This window comes from Tauraco erythrolophus, chromosome 5 (genome assembly GCF_009769465.1).
Source record: "Tauraco erythrolophus isolate bTauEry1 chromosome 5, bTauEry1.pri, whole genome shotgun sequence".
In the NCBI taxonomy this organism is placed as follows: domain Eukaryota; kingdom Metazoa; phylum Chordata; class Aves; order Musophagiformes; family Musophagidae; genus Tauraco; species Tauraco erythrolophus.
In genome coordinates, this window is record NC_141469.1 from 39,768,101 (window position 1) to 39,787,940 (window position 19,840).

At 37.4% G+C, this 19,840-nt stretch overlaps 1 protein-coding gene across 4 annotated transcripts in view; it reads right to left on the bottom strand.

Moving 5' to 3' along the window:
* The window catches only part of KCNIP4 (potassium voltage-gated channel interacting protein 4), a 356,486-nt gene that overhangs the window by 106,032 nt on the left and 230,614 nt on the right, over positions 1 to 19,840 (bottom strand). For 2 of the 4 annotated variants that reach the window (XM_086611447.1, XM_086611446.1), the window contains exon 1: positions 9,780 to 9,891. The exons of the other annotated variants lie outside the window; for them this stretch is intronic. In XM_086611447.1, the coding sequence (XP_086467573.1) occupies positions 9,780 to 9,891 (112 nt within the window). Of the gene's footprint in view, positions 1 to 9,779; positions 9,892 to 19,840 lie in introns of those variants that run through there. 4 annotated transcript variants of the gene reach the window in all.

A 19,840-nucleotide genomic window follows, 5' to 3' on the forward strand; every position in this document is an offset into this window, starting at 1 on the left:
AATCCAGTAGAGAGTCTTCACACTTGAATAATAAAATAGCATCTTGTACTGAAATTAAAAGTGCAATCATATTACAAATACGATGTATTAAAAGACTGTTCACCTGATTAAGACATTGAGAAATACGGCCTGTATTTTGAAATATTTCAAAGCAAATACAAATCAGCAAAGAATTTTTTTTTAATTTGTAGTCTATGAAATTCTCCAAATCCATCTACTTATACATAGTACACCATAAATTGAAATTTCAAATTATTTTCCATATATATTAAACTACATATGTGTCTATATGTATTCTATGTGCTATCTCATAAAGGAGTGTATTCTTCTCTGTATGTATAAGCTTAAATAAATTATATTGCTCATAATAAACAAAGAAGAAAGAGCAAGGTTTCTCTTAAAAACAATAGGTAATATGAACCATTTGTAACTGAAGAAAGTATATAAGAGGACAACAGAAGATACTTACTACGCTACAGTAAAAATCAATGTAATTTATTTTACAATAGCTTTTTATTGGAATCTGAGATGAGACTACCTGCTTTCTCAACAAGAAAGTATATATCATTTGTACTAAAAACCAAAATCTTTGATATTGACTGATGGCAACAAATTTCTGGTTGGATTCAGAGTGCCTTTTTTGTTTAAAAACTCTCACAAGATTGAAGCTATTTATAACCATCGCTCACTGTGATCAAGTTTCAAACTTGGGCTCCTAGTTTTGCCAGACTAAAGAAGTTTATCGATATGTGTCTCAATACTCATACAGCCTCACTACTTTATCATCTGTAGCAACTTTCAATCTACTTACTCTCACAGCGGCCAGCAGCCAGTGAGTTAACTAGTACAACTTTTACCACTGTCTAGAAGATTTCCTAAGGTCACAAAGGAAAGGAATTGTAATGAGGGATCCTGAATGCCAATCAGCTTTCTTACTATTTAATTGTGATTCTTTTAATTATGTAATTGAAGTTGCTGATAATGAAGTTTCTTTCTGACAGAGAAATAATGACGTACCTTATAAACAACTCAAACTATAGAAGAAATATAGGGAGAGGCTGAATGCAGATTAGCTAATAGTCTAAGGATACTAATCACATATATTGTATAAAATAACTAGCAGTAAGCATTTCAATGTAAACAATACCACTGCTCTACCATTTTGGAAAGTGATATCTTTCACCAGGAGCTATATTTCACATCTAGTGGAATATTTTTCTGTTGTCATCTCAGAGGGAGGGATACAGATTATTGTTTCATAAATATAATTTTGCAAGACAAACGCTGACCTACCCAGTTTGTATTAGCTCAAATTTCATGATGACATGTAGAATTTAGAACTCCATCTTTTATCAAGAAGCAAAGGAATCTAAAGAATATACAGTACAAAGAGAATATAGCTCAAACTGTTAGCACATAGGTTAAACATTGTGACTGCATGTTTTAGATATAGCTAGGCTGAAACCAGTGCTTCTATCACTGTAGATATCTGGAGAATCACAACTTAGTAAGGTGTTCCCCATTAGATCACAGGGGAATATAATTCTCTTTTTTTTTTGAGCATGGAATGCTACATTTCCTCTCCTTATACAGGAGTACAAGCTCAAATGTAATATGACTGACACATGACATAAAAATTTAATTCATTGAGACTCATAAGCCTTTCTACTTACTTTCCTAATTATTCCATTTAGGTTTAAAATTTTTTTGAAGCCCTCCTTAACTCTCTACTTATTCGTTTGGTGACAGATCACTAAGCAAATTAGACGTTTTTTTTCCTCTTACTTCTCAACCATCTCTCCTCTAATTCCACTAATTTCACTCTCTAACTCCAAATTCTGCAGATTTATCTGCAAGGAACAAACCACCTCTGAGAGCATCATGAAATAGTCACTGAACTGTTGCACTTCATTTTGGTTTGACTCATTTACATGAACTTCGATCAATATCCATCCTTCTAACATTTGAAAGCCCTGTTGGCTGAACAATGATTTGTTTTACATGACATAACTCATTCTTTCTTAAGTGATTAGTGGAAGGCTAAAAAATGTGCCCAAAATATGGGCATATGTCTATCAGAAATATTCAAGGTCTGTTCATCTATATGCATACTCAAAAATCAGGCAAATATACATATGGAATCCATCCATCTACGTACAAGCAAACATAAAATAATTAATCTGCACAATAGCCTACATTTTTAATATGGAAATATAGACTATTCAGTAGTAACATATTTTAAAGACAAATAATGAATTGATCAGTAATGATAATTTTTTTTTTTTTAAACATTAAGAGTGACCTACGTGCACCTATGTCAGACCTTCTGGCATACAGTCGTCCCCTTGGCATACCATACCATACCATTAAAATTTACTTAGTGTTTGGTACACAAAGTCTTAATTTTAGATTATTTCTCTCTTGAACAAATGTATGCACAGGTACCCAATCTACTGTTAGGCTATTTCAAAAAGTTCATAGACTACAGACTTTGGAAGGGTATATTACATTTCTATAAAGAGAACAGTCTGATTTGTGCTTCTTTATACTGCTATAGGAACATGAAGCATCTATACAGCATTAGTATCCAGATGAGTGCAAAACCAGCATTATGGCTTCTTTTGCAATTTTTCCCAAAGGTAGTTCCATAAGAATCTTTATTATGAGCTAAAATGCATGCTAGACAATGAAATTATAACATAACGTCTTTAAATTCTGCTATTATTTTCACGTTACATGGAACAGATTCATCTGCTTTGGAAATCTTGATGTTTCATATAGGTCTGAATGTAAGCAAATACACATAATTCACTGAGTTTCTCCCATGTCTCTTTAATATCAAAGGTCAAAGGATTCTGGTCAAAAACTGCGTCAAACATGGAAAAAATAATTTAAGAGACCAAAAGTGCCTACATTATTTCTACATCAGTGCACTATTATGGATGTTTTTTTCTTTCGTTCAGTCATTCCATCATTTCGCATATTTAATCTTATTCTGTAATGTCACTTGAGGCAATGATTATTTATGTCTTTGCAAATATCATATTCTAACAGTAAAGTCTTCTAGATTCTCAGCCCTAAAGTACACTAGTGATAAGGTAATGCTTTTCTCTCCTCACCTAATCTCATCTGAGCAAGTGTAGTAATTTTTCAGAAGCATATTTTGTCATACCAAATCTTTGTCATCTTAACATGAATTATTTTATGTGGAGCTACATTTGAAAAGCAGCCTTAGCCTGAAGCAGTGACAAAGTGCAGAGGGAAAATGCCTAAGCAGGGCAGTCTGTAGGAAGCTCCCTGTATCCACTCTGGGATGCACACTGGTTAGATGCAGACTTTGCTACAAATATCAAATGTATATTACCTACCTTTATTTTGGGAGTTTGTCTCTATATTCTCAGAGAAAATACCTCCTTCCCTTTTCAAAGATATGTAATTTTGACCAATAATGGTTGTTATGATTGAATACTGGCTGTTTTCTATGTGATCTTTCCTTCATCTTCTGATTTCCTTTGTTGATAAAGAATCCATTTATTTTATTATTCTGTAAAAGTCAGATGCAGGGTTGGTCACAGTTCATACATACAGTACATCCTTATAAAAATTAGTACTCTTTTTTTTCTACTCTGATTGATAATTCAAATATATTTTACTCCAATTGCATCTCAAATGTGTTTGTACTCAACACAGGGATTCATAAATGTACTTGAACAATGACAGTAAAATTGTCCTGAGAAAGGGACATCTGATCTAGCATGGAAGTAGAAGTGGTAAAAACCCTGATATCTTTGGATGAATGATCTGCTTAAGATGAATACTATCCCTTGAAGAAACTTCAAATGATGCTTAAAAGTAACTATACCTTTGCAAAGATGGATACAAGGAGAAGCTGCCCTACCTGCTTGCAAATAGTCAATCTCTCAGGCTAAAATGACTATCACTAAGAATGTTTTCTTGAAAAAAATAAAACATCAAGACTAGGAAAAGTCCAAGTGGAGGAAACAATGATTGAAGGCAAGAGTTCTCACGGGGCAGTGTGGCCAACAGGAGCCCTGCCCAAGTTAGGATGTACCTATACTGTGTGATCCCGAGCCAGAGAGTAAAGTTTTAGTATAGTGAATGAGCGCATACTAAAAAGAAATGTTTTCTCTAAGCAGTCAAGAAAATTCATAATGCCAGATCATTCTGTGAACTGTCATGTGAAGAGACACCACATAAGTTGTCTTGACAGAAGTCTTCCTGGTTTCTATCATTATTTTTAACATCTCTTACATATTTCTCTCCACTTTTCACACAGTATCTAAACTTTGAATTCAGATTGGTATGGATGCATCTTATCATTAGATCCAGGTAGGAACACCACTAAAGTAAAAGCAAAACAAAAAATTTTCAGTTTCAATGTAATTATGTTAAGATTATTAAAAAAGTTAATCAAGACAGTGCTTCCCAAACAAAATCATGCTCCCAAGCCTAGAAGAGCCTAGCTCTTGAGGGAAGCTGAAGCATAACTAGAACATCTTCAACAACCCTGAGCTATATGTAACGGGTGGTTACAAGTTTCAGTAAGTTTCAGCCAGTCTCGCACCCAACATAAACATACAGAAACACATATGTCAAGAATATATGTCCTTATAAATGAGTATATTGAAATTTTCACCTCAATTTTTACACCAATTTGGATCAAGATTGGATTTAAAGCAACTTAATGCAGTTTTGCATTTGGTCTGAAGTAACTATTCTCTGCTGTGCAATCTATAGATAATTCTATAGACTGACTTTTCTACAGTGACCTTGAATCTAGAATCTCTGTCAAGATTTACAAAGAGGGTTGAGGAAATACCCAAAGAAAAAAGGCAATCCAGTTTGTTCACCTCTGAGAGGAAGAATTATGCATCCGGAAAGGTAATGTTTGAACTTTAACATCTTTCATCTAGACACATTCAGCAAATAAACAGTCTAAGTGCACAGGTGCTAATATATTTGATGCTGAAGGAATTATTCGTTCTCATTTTTGATGTGAAAGATTCACTGATGATCACAGGAAACCTAACACTACTGTGTACCTTGATGTCATGAATTGGCACTGGGATATCAGCATTTGTGAACAGAGTTTTTTGAGGCAGGTGATAGATACTACTCAGAATAAAGTAGTTCCCTCAATCCTTCAAGTGTCTCTAGAGAAGAAAAAAGGTAAGTAGGAAATGGACATTTCATCATGTGAAATCTGAACAGCTTACTGACAGCAGATCCTAATCAGGTGTTACAAGCAGATGCTGAGAAAAGGCAAGGGGATATATACTGCGGTGTGGTATATTCCTTACCTTTCTGTTTATTGTGGAGCTATATTACATTGCATCCTGTTTGGCTGAGAGAGGTGATACAGGAGAGGGAGCACCAGAGGAGAGTCTGTTGGAAGCTGGACTTGTAGCACAGCCACCAATGCACAGGTAGGGCATTCAAATCAAGATCATTTTTATCAGCCACATGTAGACAAGGAAAAAACTCTCTTGCTTTTTGTAGTTCTTTTTCTTAGGAAAATATGAAGCAATAGGGAACTTCTCAGCAATATGTCTTTCCTCATATCATTAATTTTCTACGAGTGAGAGTCATACTGCACTCGAGACAGTTTTTTAAACCTTACTGGTTTTGCTAAGCCATAAGGGTAACTAAAAACATGTTAACACAGATGTCTGCAGACAGACCCAACCTTATTCTCTCTGTGCTTTTAAGTATCCAAGCTATCAAAGCAGCCACATTTTAGCATGTTAGTGTGACAGAAGAGATCAATTCAAATGCATTAACATGACTTCTGGACTGAAGGTGGCTTCTGTCCATCCAAATTAGATCAGAAGGAAAAAAAAAAAGGTCTTTCTGTATCTGCACAGAGCAGATATGTCCTAAGACAGAAAAATATCTCTATTTAAAGAAAATCCCATTTTGCCCAACTTCTGAATTCCAGCCAAAGCAACAAATTACTCTATTTAGTCTCAAAGCTGACTTTGCAGCCAAATATGTTTATTGATAACTGTGCACTGCTCTTTGCTTTGCATCACAGTAAGAGAAACTAACGATCAAATATTCCTACCAAGCCTTGATGGACTATTGAGTTGAAAGATATATAGAGACCAGTGGGTCATACTAGCCAAAAGATTTCGAGTTTGTGGGACATTCAATATATCAGACATAAAATTTATATCTGAATAAGCATTTGAAAGATACTAACAAACTCTGGAAACCGTTAGAGATTAGTGGAAGGAAAAGGGGAGGAATAGCAGGGTCTAAAATAGATTGCAACATTGGTTGATTATATTCACAAGCAAAAGAAAAACATTTCTGAATGGGGTGTTATACTTCAAAACATAATCAATGCATGACTAAGGAAGAGGCACAAAGTTCGTCCTTTTAAAGACTTTGATTTACACAGTCCTCTGATGTTTACAAAGTTGCTCACATATATTTATGTAATCTCTCCATGTAGTTACCACTTGACAGATATTCTGGACACACAAATACAAAGTGAATCCTTCATTTTGCCATCTCTCCCCTCCAAGTTTCTGGTGGATGAGTTCCCTCTAAGCCTGGTGCTGCTACTTTACTGCTCTGATCCTTTGCTTCAGTTCTCATCACTCTCCTCTCCTCCCCTTCCAGTTGAATAACAAAACAAAAGCTTTGGAGGGAAGCTGCCCAGCACCAAAAGTTTCAGGCAAGGAAGCTGGAGGGAAGATATTGATCCATGTCAAACCACTTTCAAAGTAATGGAAGGAGAGCTAAAGGAGAGTTTCACTCTCTTCTAGTAAAAGTAATATTGATTCAATTCTGTCCTTATAACTGAAATAGCTTGCTGGCTCCAGTGAAACCAGATTTCTCCTTATTCTGGTCTCTCTTTCCTGCTTATTGGAAAGTAGAGGATGGATAGAGCTGACAAACATAGTACTTAGCCTGGGACACAGGATCAAATCAGGTTCGCTGTCCTGCCAAATGTTGAACACTAACAAAACTAAGTAGATGGCCTGGATCCTCCTACTTTCCCATGGAGGAGCGAGGGCAAATCAGGCTCTTTTTCACCATAACTGCTTTGCTCTGTAAAGGAAAAGAGGGTGGTTGTCCATCACAGTACAGTGAGACCCCCATTTTTTTGCTTGTTCAATTGAAAGTCCATTTTTGCAGGAGAAATGACTGTGTGTCAAAGAAGCTGTACTGGGTAGAACACTTCCAGTATCTGTGTTAAAGAAATTTCTCTGCAAGTGTAGTATTGTTTTAACCCTGGTTTTTTTTTTTAAATAATACTGAAAGTGCCTGAAATACATACTGCAGAGTATTTTATATCTTATTGTAAATGTCTATAAAAATAAATAATAAGCTGTTGCAGTTTCACAATACAAACAGATTAAGGAGTAGTGGAAGCTGAAGCTACCTCTACACTTCTGTGGACAGAGAGGAAAAGTGAACTGGAAGGATGGAAACATTCTGGTTACTCCGTCCATGGTGCTTTTGCAGATCACTTCAGTTGTTCTCCTGCTGCTGACCCTTGGTTTGGGCTTAGACAAGTCACTCTGTTCGTAGAAACTACTGTAATGCATCATCACAACCTCACTAAAATCAGTGGAGTTGTAACAAGTTTGCAACTAAGGATTTGTCATTTAGCAGTCTTCTCTGTCCTTTATCAGCAAACATTTGGACAAGCATGCTGTCCTATCTTTCAGTGATCTTTTCAAAATAAGTCAATGTATCGGGAATATTAAGACAAGCATATTAAGACATCAGAAAGCCTAACTAGGGCAACAGATTTGTTTCAGCATACGGTTCATGCCCTGCCTCCTTGGGGTAGATGGAGCGGGCTCATTGCTTATTTTGGTTTCAGGATCATCACTGGCCATTCAAACATAGTCCTCCTTCTACATCAACAGAAAACTTGTCCTTGCATTCAGAAGGAGAACAATAAACCATTAGTTCTGAACACCCTATAAAATATTGCTTAATCATTTGAGGCAGAATTCCTTTTTAATGGTGATGACAGTGCCCAAACATGGAAGAGTTAAATAGCACAGATCGGCCTTAGGGGAAATGAAAATCCCCAGAGTCACTGGAGTTTTCACACTGCAGATGTTATAAATATATATCCACTGTATTTTATAATGTTTAATCTTTTTACACTTAGAGATCAGTTCATGTTGCTAGGTACTTTTGAGTGAAAATATTACATTATCATGTGAGAAAATGCCATGGCACTAATGGGTTCATTAAAACAAAAAGTTATACTTCAATTGATATATCACCTTGAACTTATTTATATTAAAATCAGTATAAGGGCTTTGTTTTTATGAAGGTGATTTAACATAGTTGAAATTTTCCCACAGACTTAAAGGCAATATGATTCTGTGAGAAATCAAGAAAGGGATGTAACTGTACAGCTGCTAAAGCACCAATATTGTATTTTAATCTTTTTTTTCCTATCTGTTACCGTGTTATAAAGTCAAAGCTAACACATACCTACTATGAAGATTTTTTAGATGTTAAAAATGCTACACATCCAGAGCATAAAAAAAAAACAAAAGTGAGCACTGTTTGATAGAAAAATTACTCACTTTCTTAGAATTCAAAAAAGTAACTTTACAATTCCATAACCAATGCATTATATAGTAGCACAGCAAATGTTATACATTCTCACCACATGTGGTTTTAAGGATGATTTATTTCAATAGTTCAGTAACTATAAAAGTGCTGTGTTAAAGATTTCACATTTTATCAGCACACTGAACAATTTTATGAGGTGATGATGTGAATCCACATCCATCAAAGAGTCTATTCCATGATGAAATGTTAACGTTTCAGAAAACTGAAGTGCTCTCCTTGGCTGTGTGATTTCAATGGAAAGCAGTCATATAGCAAAAAGGATTGGTTTAGGTTCACATGTACAAACATACTGACAAAAGCAAGTATTTTTTGAGCCACGGCTGCAGTAAGTGAATAGCTTTTGTTTACTACAGCAGTCCACACAAGATGTTTTGTTAAAAAGTTGACAGCAAAAGATCTCATTAATAACTGAACTGAAATAGTCTATTTTTATGAAATGCAAAAAAATCTCACTTTGTATAGAAATAAATATCCTATTAAAATTAACATGAAGCCCTCTTTGAGAGTAGATGAAATGATATGACCTGTACAGTAGAGAGCAGACAGGAATCTGAGCAAGCAAACAGGAATTTTAAAACATATATTCATTATATATATTTAAAATACCCACATTTAATGTTGGCATCTATGCCTTCTTTTGAAAGGTGTTGAGCACACTTGATCCTCAAGCTTATCCTGCACTAACAGAGTTTTGCATTTATCTATGAAACTGATTTTTAAAACATAGATACTGATACAGAACAAAACTCTAATTGCATCATAAATCAGATGAGCAAAGCATGTTATGAATGTGAACTGACCTAAGATCCACTTAATCTATCAAGTTTTGTAGCAGAGAACAGCTTTCAAAGGCAACTGACAGACAGGCATTATGTTCACTGTTTTCAGTCTTTCTAAATAACCTCCACTCACAGACACTTGGCAATTCACTGTAAAATACAAATTTCAGGCTAGTGGCTACTTCTGTTTTACAATAACAAAGTAAACCCAGCAGAAGCATACCCAGATTTTTAGTCAGGATGTTATTATTTTCACTTTTCGAGCCTTTTCATTTCACAGCTTTTATACCCGACGCTCCCTAAGTCTATTTTAGCAGATCAGACAGCACACCTACAAACAGCACAAACTGCGAGTGACCACTTTACCTTCTGAAAAATCAATCAGTCCCAGCAAATGAAGCAGCTTCAGAGACGCAAATATAATCACAACAATACCCACTGTTTGCAGTCCCTCCGACTCCCACTCGAGAGTCAACATCCTTCCAACAGGCAATTCATTCCAGTCTTCACGCCGGTTCGCAATCAGAGGGAAATTAGAGGATTTTACCAAAGAGTTTGCTCTGAAGAAAGTTGCAGTGGTGTAACGCGGTGCTGTGCTGAGCTGCGGCGATTCACTGGCCGCTCTAGCCGAGATAAAGTATTAGATGAAGCCCCGCATCTCATGCTTCTCTAAGCATCTGATTTCATCAGTAGTGAGTCCTCTCAGAAGGCTGAGGTGGACCACGAACCCCTGGGTATGACATGGTATCCGGCGAGCAGCATTACTTCAGGGCTGCTGGAGGAACATCTGTGTCGAGGCTGGAGACTTGGCTGTGTCAGTGCCAAGAAGAAACACTCCCTGGAAACTCGCACCAGGGAGCACCCTGCTATCAGCGCTCTGCGCTCCAGCGCTCCCAGACCCGGGCTCTGCGATTCTCCCCCGGCTTCGCAGCCCTTCCCCAGCTTCTCGCAATACAATTTTTCTTAAGTTCGACAAATGACAGCTTGCTGAAGACAGACATCTGTTTTCACGTGTGCTAAATGCTGCATGTCACAAAACTCCTGCCCTCTGCCTTTGAAAGAATAACGTGCAGAGAAACACTGTCCCTTCCTCTTCCTAAGCATCACCAGAATCTAATTAGAATCTTCAGTGGAAATGAGAAGGGAAATTAAAGAAATACACATCGGCATGACTGGTGCCTCCAGCTAGCAAAATATAGTGCTGTCAAGGAAACGTGCCCTGCCCAAACTCCCGTTCCGCAGCCAGGAAGAGTGTGCTATTTATTGATTGAGAAACAAAACAGTGCTTTTCTGTCTAAGGACTTAAACCCCAAACTCCAACATGTATGAATGGGAATTAGGTGTTTTCCACAGTTCCTGGGAAGATCTTGCCCAGGCTACGCATCAGGGAAAAAAGAAGAGGCTTGTCAACCCAGCTGATTTATTGGATAGTTTGCATAAAATTAATTGTAGTGGGTTTATTAAGGCAATTACCAAGAGGATACCTAGTGTGAAGAATAGGCTCTGAAGAATATTTAAATAGTATAAGAGTAAGCCTAAAGGTTTGTTCTTGCGCCCATCCTAACAATTTAACTAAATCCTGTCCACTGGTATACACGGCACTAGAATAAAGTGAAGGGAAGCCACAGAAAAGACAACGTTAGACGCTCTTATTACTAAAGAAACACATACGATCTAACACTAAAACGATTTCATAAAGTATGTCTGATATCGACCACTCAGCTTAAGTTGCTTAACTCTTTCCATTAGAAACGATTTTTACTAACTTTAGAGAAACTCAGAAACTTTTATTTTTGTTCAGAAAGGCATTATAATTTTAAATAATCATAATGAAAAACTGTAACATTAATAATCTATTGTTTATGGACTATCAAGTAGAGAAAGAAAAATATAATCTCCAACTTACTATCAGTTATTTTTCTTTTTCTTTGAAGGCTCTCTGTATTGAATTACAATAACTAATCAGAGTCACAGATTTTTCCATATAGGCAGGACTCTAGAAGATGCGTATTTTTGTTCATTTGAAAAATCATGTGCATACTTCACTAAATTTTAAGTTATATCTAGGCAATATATAAGCAAATTATTTTTCTCTTCTGGATATTTAAATACTAGAATGTCATGAGTCCTGTATTATTTAAATATGCTCTCAAACTGAATGTCAGTTCCTTTCTTTATTAATCTGTAGAGCTAAACTGATTCCTAAGAGGAAAGCACAATAAAAATAAATCAAACCAAATACATTATCCCACATTTGCACACCTTCCAAATATGTCACTAACTTTGCCTCATATTGTCAAACAATTATACAAAGTATTTCGATTTTAAGTTCTGTTCCATTTCAAAGAAAATAAACATTTTGTTTCCTCTTTTCAATTTCTAGTTATTCCATATCATCTTCTCCTTTTAAGGTTCTGACATGTTCATCTTAACTCATTCTCTCATTCTATTTTTTTTTTTGTTTAGTTTATTCCTATTTATTTTTGTCTTTTCCTTAAATTATTCTTCTTTTTCTCAAATAATGAAGCATAGCCAAATGTTCATGATATTTTAGGGCTAGTTCTCAGTATGGGAACTTTGACCCATATTGGTTTACAGGCACTACAGAAACAATAATAATAATAATAATAATAATAATAATAATAATAATAATGCAAACAATCATGTTATAACAGTGAAAGAGGCTTTATTTATTTTTAATGAACAGTATAAGGGAAACTATCAAATAGAGAAGTCAGTCTACATTCTCCTTTCATGCAGTACCTCCAGGCTACCTTGAGTTCTTGTGTTGTACACTCTTGGGAGCAGAGGCCTTTCTATTCCACCACTGAATGTGCCAACCCACATGCAGAAACCCACCCAGCAAGAAGTGGTGTCAGCCATAACCAGTGTTTTGTTTCCTGCTTTCACACAAGAAGAGACACCTAGATCCCTACTAAAAATATGAAAGGGCCAGAGACTATGAATTTGAAAAGTTTTAAAGGCCAATTGTACCTGTGCAGCAGATGAGTCACAGAATAATTTTTAAAGAAAAAAATTAACCTGAGAACATCTAATTGAATTATATAACTGATTAATGACTTCAAAGATTACCTCCTTAAAAAGTGGAAGATTTGTCCTGTTGTTTCTCATTATAGTTCTTTAGGTTAGGGGAACTACACATGGACTCCCAAGTGTTGGCGCTGAAAAGTAAAGCACTAAGGATAAGAAACTATGTGGAAAAGAAAAAGAAGTGATGTATGAAATGTTTCCTTTAACACACTATGCAATAGATTCAAACAACAGTGTCACTTACAGAGGTGAATTCTTCTGGAAAAAGTTCAATCAAAAAAATTCCATGCCTCAAAGCATTTGAAAATTTAATCAATCTTGAACAAGGAGATAACAAAATTAAGTTATATGCGATACCTCTTTGTATTCTGATCCTTTCCTAAATTTATAGTCAAGTGCAATTTCTTTCTCTCACTTCATATTTTGTTCAATTATTTCAAAATAAATATTTCTGAGACATGTCGTTATAGCGTGTCTGTATTGACTCTACAAGCAAATTTTAAAAGCTGTTCAAAGAAAAGGAATTTTTCACCCATGTCACATCCAGGATACAAAAGAAAACACCATCCTATACACGAAGCACTAAAACCAGGGGCTGACAGCTTGCAATATCCAAGCATTGCTCTGGCTCATTGTCTTTTCCTAATTCCTGTAATCATTTTTGACATTGCAATGCATTCTGGTGGTGATTTCATAATCTAATTAAGTTTCCATGAACTTTCTCGTGATTCTTCAATAGGTTGCATAAAAAAAAAAAAAGCATTGTTAGGAAGCTGTCCCATCTGAACAGTGCGTCTTCCACTGACCGTAAATTCCTCTCCACAAAGGTTTGAAGCAGAACCTTTATTGTGTGCCTGAAACTCAGGCACTATCACTCTGTGGGTTTACTCAACCATTAATTGCGGGAAAGCACAAGCATGCAAGTATAAACTCCAACAGAGAGCACTCCTGAATTAGCAATAAACATGCATAGAAAGTACAGCATTAGGGTCATCTGCCTTTCCACAAAGTAAGGGGAGTAGATGCTGCAGCGGAAGGCTGTGGTAGGTACAGATGCATGGCAAGGCATGGCACTCCTCAAAGTATGGAATGAAGATCATGGCCATGGGCCTGTTCCTGTCAGTCCCTTCTCCCTGGTGACTGGATGTGCGAGCATAAAAAGAAGCACAAGTTTTTTTCTCTCCTAAGTAAGTAGACAAGAGAAACCTGTGTTGAAGTGCTGTAGGAGATACCTTCTCTCTAGAAGCACAGATCCCCTGTGAGTACTGAACTGGACAGTACAGAGCTACCAAAATTAGCAAGGTCTACAAGAACAATCCCATTTTGGAGTGCTTACATTTTTCCACAAACAATCTCAATTAATTACCGGCTACTCCAATCATTTAACAGAATGATTTATGTATGCAATAAATACCAAAAAGAGTACTACATACTAAGTAAATGTATATCTGACAGCTGTGTGCTTATAGAATATCCACAATTTTTCCCTTCTCTTTGGAAGGAAAAAGAAATACTCAGAAATATTTATAAAGTTTAGATATGGGAAACCATATTTTAATAATTTCAAAGTTGACTAAAAAAAGCTGCCATTTCAAAACAAAAATATCCACCTAATTTAACACATCAGAAGAAATAGCAAATGCTTGAATGTAACATGTAGGATGCTATGAATTGAATAATTAAGGAATAAACAGTTTTGAAATCCTAAAAATAGCTAAATAATAATTCTGTGATTAGTGTATTAGGGTATAAAATTTCCCTATAATTTTATATGATTACATAGTTCTTTCAAAATTATCTGGTATTATCATACTTCTTTTATATACATTGGTAAACTAGTTTAATTCCAGTAAATTCTTAGTTTTGCACTATAACCTGACACTGTAATTAGCACAGTAAATTGAAGTGTGTATTTTTCTTTAAATTGCTTCAGTTTTTGTAAAAATTTTTATTTTACTTATTTTAATGCTTACAAGAAGGTTTCACTGTATTTTATAAATGCTTCCTTCTTTCAATTTCTTCTAGCTTTTGCACACGAGAGTAGAGAAATCTGAATGCCTACCTGATCTTAGACACATTGTAGTGTTTTATGTCTTTCCACTATATTTTGTTTTTAACTCTGCTTGTAAACAGTATCACTTTTCTCAGGCTTTTGTCAAAGAGAAATCTCTTTGTACTTAGAATGATTTTCATTTCTCTTCTGTGCAGACATTCTGAATTTGCTGTTGCCTAATGTAGAAAGGGACTGATCAAAATCGAACAGTTTTCAGGTAAGAATATATTATTGTTCATTAATTGACTTGAATTATATTGCTTTCCTAAGAGATGAAATCTGCCCAGTGTTGTAACTAATTTACAGGAGGAGGGGGACACACGTCTTAATTGGCTAGCAGTAATAGTTCATTAGACTCTATTTGATATTTTCCTCCAATGTAGCTGAAAAGGGAAACTGCTGATGAGTTAGAAATAGAAACAAAATTTGGAAGTATTAATTAGCTGTCCTTTCTGTACTCTCTTTTTCCATACAGAAATGTCAGTCAGCCAGAAGAGAAAAAAAATTGTCAAATAAACGCTGAAAGGGCACCTAGGTACAGGTCAGATGAACTGCTAATCTTCGGCTTTTTGTTCATGCCAGACCTCAGCTTATTAGAAAAGTTATCTGGCGGATAATGAACTTAATCCTCCAATTAGCTAGCCAGTAAGAAATCTGTTCACGGGCAATAATCTACAGTTTTCTACACAGAAAAGTTTCTATCTTAGATGTGCAGAGAAAACTAGGCCCACTAGAAAGCATTTTGAGAACCAGAAGTAATTAATATACACAGATCCTTTCAAGAATTATTCTCAGGGTAAAATAATTCATATTTTGTTTAAACATAACACCTCCTGCTTAGGATGCTACAGCTAATCACAGGACATCATGTAATTTTCATAAAATGATTAGAGACTAATGTACAGAATCACTTGTCTCATCCGTGCTGCAGCTACTGAAGAGCACAATACTGCACTAGCAGAGATTACTTATCCAATCGAAATTGCAAGGTAACTTCCACTAGTTAGAAGAATTAGGTAGAGTGTAATTACCCAACATTAAATTTGTCAGGTTTCATATATCATCTGTAATATTTACACTGTGCTCTATATCTTTAATGACTGTAAGTGAATATAGGCTGAGAAAGAAAAAATTCAACACCTGTACAGGCAAGATAAGATTCAGTGGGTTGTAATCAAAGGAAACAATATCATATGCAAGCTTTTGAAGGTTTGGTCGCATACTTAGAAGTAAATTACACTAAAATATTATTACAGCTGTAGGTGTGTAATGTGAATTTGCTCATTGTAGTAGTCTGGTTCTAGGCTATGGTACTTTATTTCTTTTTTCCCCTCTTCATTTTCACCTTCTGACTCTCACTTGCTCCTAAGAAGCTTTTGTTCTTGCTTTGATCTAAATCAAAGGACTGCTGCCATTACTGATCTGAAAACAAGAGTTGAAAAGAATCCCACAAGACAACCTTTACCAACTCCCCTCATGAAATAACAGCTACCAGTGGTTTCATTTTTCTATAAAATTAATTGATCTAGCATGTTGTACAATTATGTTTAAACTAGCTAGAGTGCATGTGCACTGTAAATTAAATGGCATGGCCATGGGAGTATCAGTAGCATTTTAATTTATTAAGTTTTAGCAAAGCATTACAGAGAGGCTATCTGTTTCCTAAACAAGGTTAAATTACATTTAGTAATAGTAAGTAATCAAGTTCTGGCTTGCTTTACTGCAAAGCTCACTGGTTTGCTTGACAAATGAAATTATCTCTAAATTATGTGACTGTTTTCAGACTACAGACCTGTGTTTTTTTTGGGTTTTTTTTAAACATTAAATCATAGCTGATCTTGCAACAGCAGGAATTGTCACTTCCAGGTTTGTAAGGCTAAATGTATGTCTACACAGGAGAAGTGCAGTATAGTGGAACTACTAGGGGCCAGTCAAACCCAGCTACTTTATTAGCTATAATACAGCTGTGTTATCGTAAAGCTCAGACTGCGTTAACCTAAACTGGCAGAGAATCATCAGTAAAAGTAAACTTGCCCCCAGAAAGCTTGCTGTAGATCGGTGCTAAAATTAAGCGATTGCTGATTCTCTGGCCATTGAGCTACTTGAATGGGAATGCAAAGAGTATTTTTAAGAAAGCTCAAGCCCAAGAAATGCCTCACCTGTACATCTTTAATTCCCATCCATTCCTTTGAAGTATTACCTGAGCAAATCTTTGACTTACCTTCCTCTGACTAACATGACATGCAAGATGTGCTTTTCCTGCTTATAACAAAACATGTTTTTTTTTCCTCCATGACCTGTCTCTTCAATCTTTTCACATTTGGAAAGAACACAGTAACAGTAGTGTCTGACCTGCTGATTTTCTTCTTTCACTACAATTTTTTTAATTATACATCAAAGCAAGAGGTCACTGTTATTAACCATTTTACTTACGCAAAAAAAGGAACTACTGGGAGGCCTACAGATCAAGCTGATAGAAATGATGGGACAGAGTAGCAGCGTTCACAGCTCCATATTTAGTCATTTTCTGTTAGCCAAATTATGAATATATCCACTTAACACTTGCCCATACATCTAGGAAGTTATGCTTTTAAGGACTGTACAGTTAGATGACACCAGATGAGTTCCCGAAGAAAGGGACAGGTGTTTTCTGCTGTGACGAATGAGAAAAAAATAAAAGAACCATGTATGCTAGTAATAAAAGCTAACACTTCAGTAACTAACAGGAACATTCACCATCCCAACCTCCAAACCAACAATCTATCAATCCAAAACTCTCAATCTATCCTGTACAATGCCTCTATTTCAAAACCAGTGTGTCTGGCTCCCTATAGTTCAACAAAGGGTTAGCAACTAAACTAAATAAAGAAAATATATTATTAAATGATCATAAGGACATTCTCTTCTTGTGATGCATCTGTCTTTCTCTAATATAAAATAATCCATGCACAATAAATGTTCTAATTCTCTCCTTGGCTTTTAGAAAGGTGAAGCACTGTATTTTTCCATAGCAACAGGAAAGTATTATAAATGAAGTCTGAAGTGGCTGACATATTTCTACATTTGATGTGCTCAGTAAAAGATGAGTGTATCAGTCCTATAAAGATGGGCTACAATAAATTAATAAATTAAGCCATATTACATAGCTGCAGTACATTCAAGAAACACAGCTAAAAAACTCTGTAATCACAATCTTGTCCCTTCGGTGTATATAATAAGACTTGAACTATATAATAACATATGCACAGATGTGACTACAGGTCTGCAACATGGAATCATAGACCTCAAAGATCATCTAGTTCCAACCCCCCCTGTCACGGGCAGGGACACCCTCCACTACACCAGGTTGCTCAAAGCCTCATCCAACTCCTTCTTGAACACTTCTAGGGACGAGGCATCCACAACTTCTCTGGGCAACCTGTTCCAGTGCCTCACCACCCTCTGAGTGAAGAATTTCTTCCTTATATCTAACGTAAATCTGCCCTCTTTCAATTTAAAGCCATCTCCCCTTGTCCTATCACTACATGCCCTTGTAAAAAGTCCCTCTCCAGCTTTCCTGTAGGCCCCCTTTAAGTACTGGAAGGCTGCAATAAGATCTCCCTGGAGCCCCAACTCTCTCAGCCTGTCTTCATAGCAGAGGTGCTCCAGACCTCTCATCATCTTCGTGGCCCTCCTCTGGATTCGTTCCAGTAGCTCCATGTCCTTCTAGTGTTGGGGACTCCAGAGTTGAATGCAGTATTCCAGGTGGGGTCTCACAAGAGCAGAGTAGAGGGGCAGAATCACCTCCCTTGACCTGCTGGTCATGCTTCTTTTGATGCAGCCCAGGATACGGTTGGGTTTCTGGGCTGCCAGTGCACATTGCCAGCTCATGTTGACCTTCTCATTGACCATCACTCCCAAGTCCTTTTCCTCAGGGCTGCTCTCCATCCATTCTCCGCCCAGCCTGTACTTGTGCTTGGGATTGCCCCGACCCACGTGCAGGACCTTGCACTTGGCCTTGTTGAACTTCATGAGATTCTCATAAGCCCACCTCTCCAGCCTGTCAAGGTCCCTCTGGGTGGCATCCCTTTCCTCCAGCGTGTCCACACCACCACACATCTTGGTGTCATCTGCAAACTTGCTGAGGGTACACTCGATCCCACTGTCCATGTCACCAACAAAGATGTTAAATAGCACCAGTCCCAGTACTGATCCCTGAGAAACACCACTCTTCACTGGTCTCCACTTGGACATTGAACTGTGGACCACAACTCTTGATGTCCCTGGCCAGATTTAACTCTATCAGGGCTTTAGCTTCCCTAATCTGATCTTTGGTTGCTCAGACAACTTCTTTGTATTCTTCCCAGGCTACCTGTCATAGAATCATAGAATGGTTAGGGCTGGAAGGGACCTTCAAAGGTCATCTAGTCCAACCCCCCTGCAACAAACAGGGATATCTCCAACTAGATCAGGTTGCTCAGGGCCTCATCCAACCTGGCCTTGAATGTCTCCAGGGATGGAGCATCCACCACCTCTCTGGGCAACCTGTTCCAGTGTTCTACAACTCTCATGGTAAAAAATTTTTTCCTAATATCCAATCTGAATCTCCCTCTATTTTAAAACCATTACCCCTTGTCCTATCACAACTGGCCCTCCTGAATAGCCTCTCCCCATCTTTCTTGTAGGCCCCCTTGAGGTACTGGAAGACCGCTATAAGGTCGCCCCGGAGCCTCCTCTTCTCCAGGCTGAACAGCCCCAACTCTTTCAGCCTGTCCTCATCGGAAAGGTGCTCCAGCCCTCTTATCATCTTCGTGGCCCTCCTCTGGACCCTCTCCAACTGGTCCATGTCCTTCTTATGTTGGGGGCTCCAGAACTGGACGCAGTACTCCAGGTAAGGTCTCACGAGGGCAGAGTAGAGGGGAAGAATCACCTCTCTCGACCTGCTGGCCACGCTCCTCTTGATGCAGCCCAGGACGCGGTTGGCCTTCTGGGCCGCAAGAGCACATTGCCGGCTCATATTGAGCTTCTCGTCCACCAGTACTCCCAAGTCCTTCTCCTCAGGGCTGCTCTCGATCCATTCTCCGCCCAGTCTGTATTTGTGCCTGGGATTGCCACGACCCAGATGTAGGACCTTGCATTTGGCCTGGCTGAACTTCATGAGGTTGGTACGGGCCCACCTCTCCAGCCTGTCGAGGTCCCTCTGGATGGCATCCCTCCCTTCCAGCGTGTCGACGGCACCACACAGCTTGGTGTCATCGGCGAACTTGCTGAGGGTGCACTCCATGCCACTGTCCACGTCACCGACAAAGATGTTGAAGAGGACCGGGCCCAACACGGACCCCTG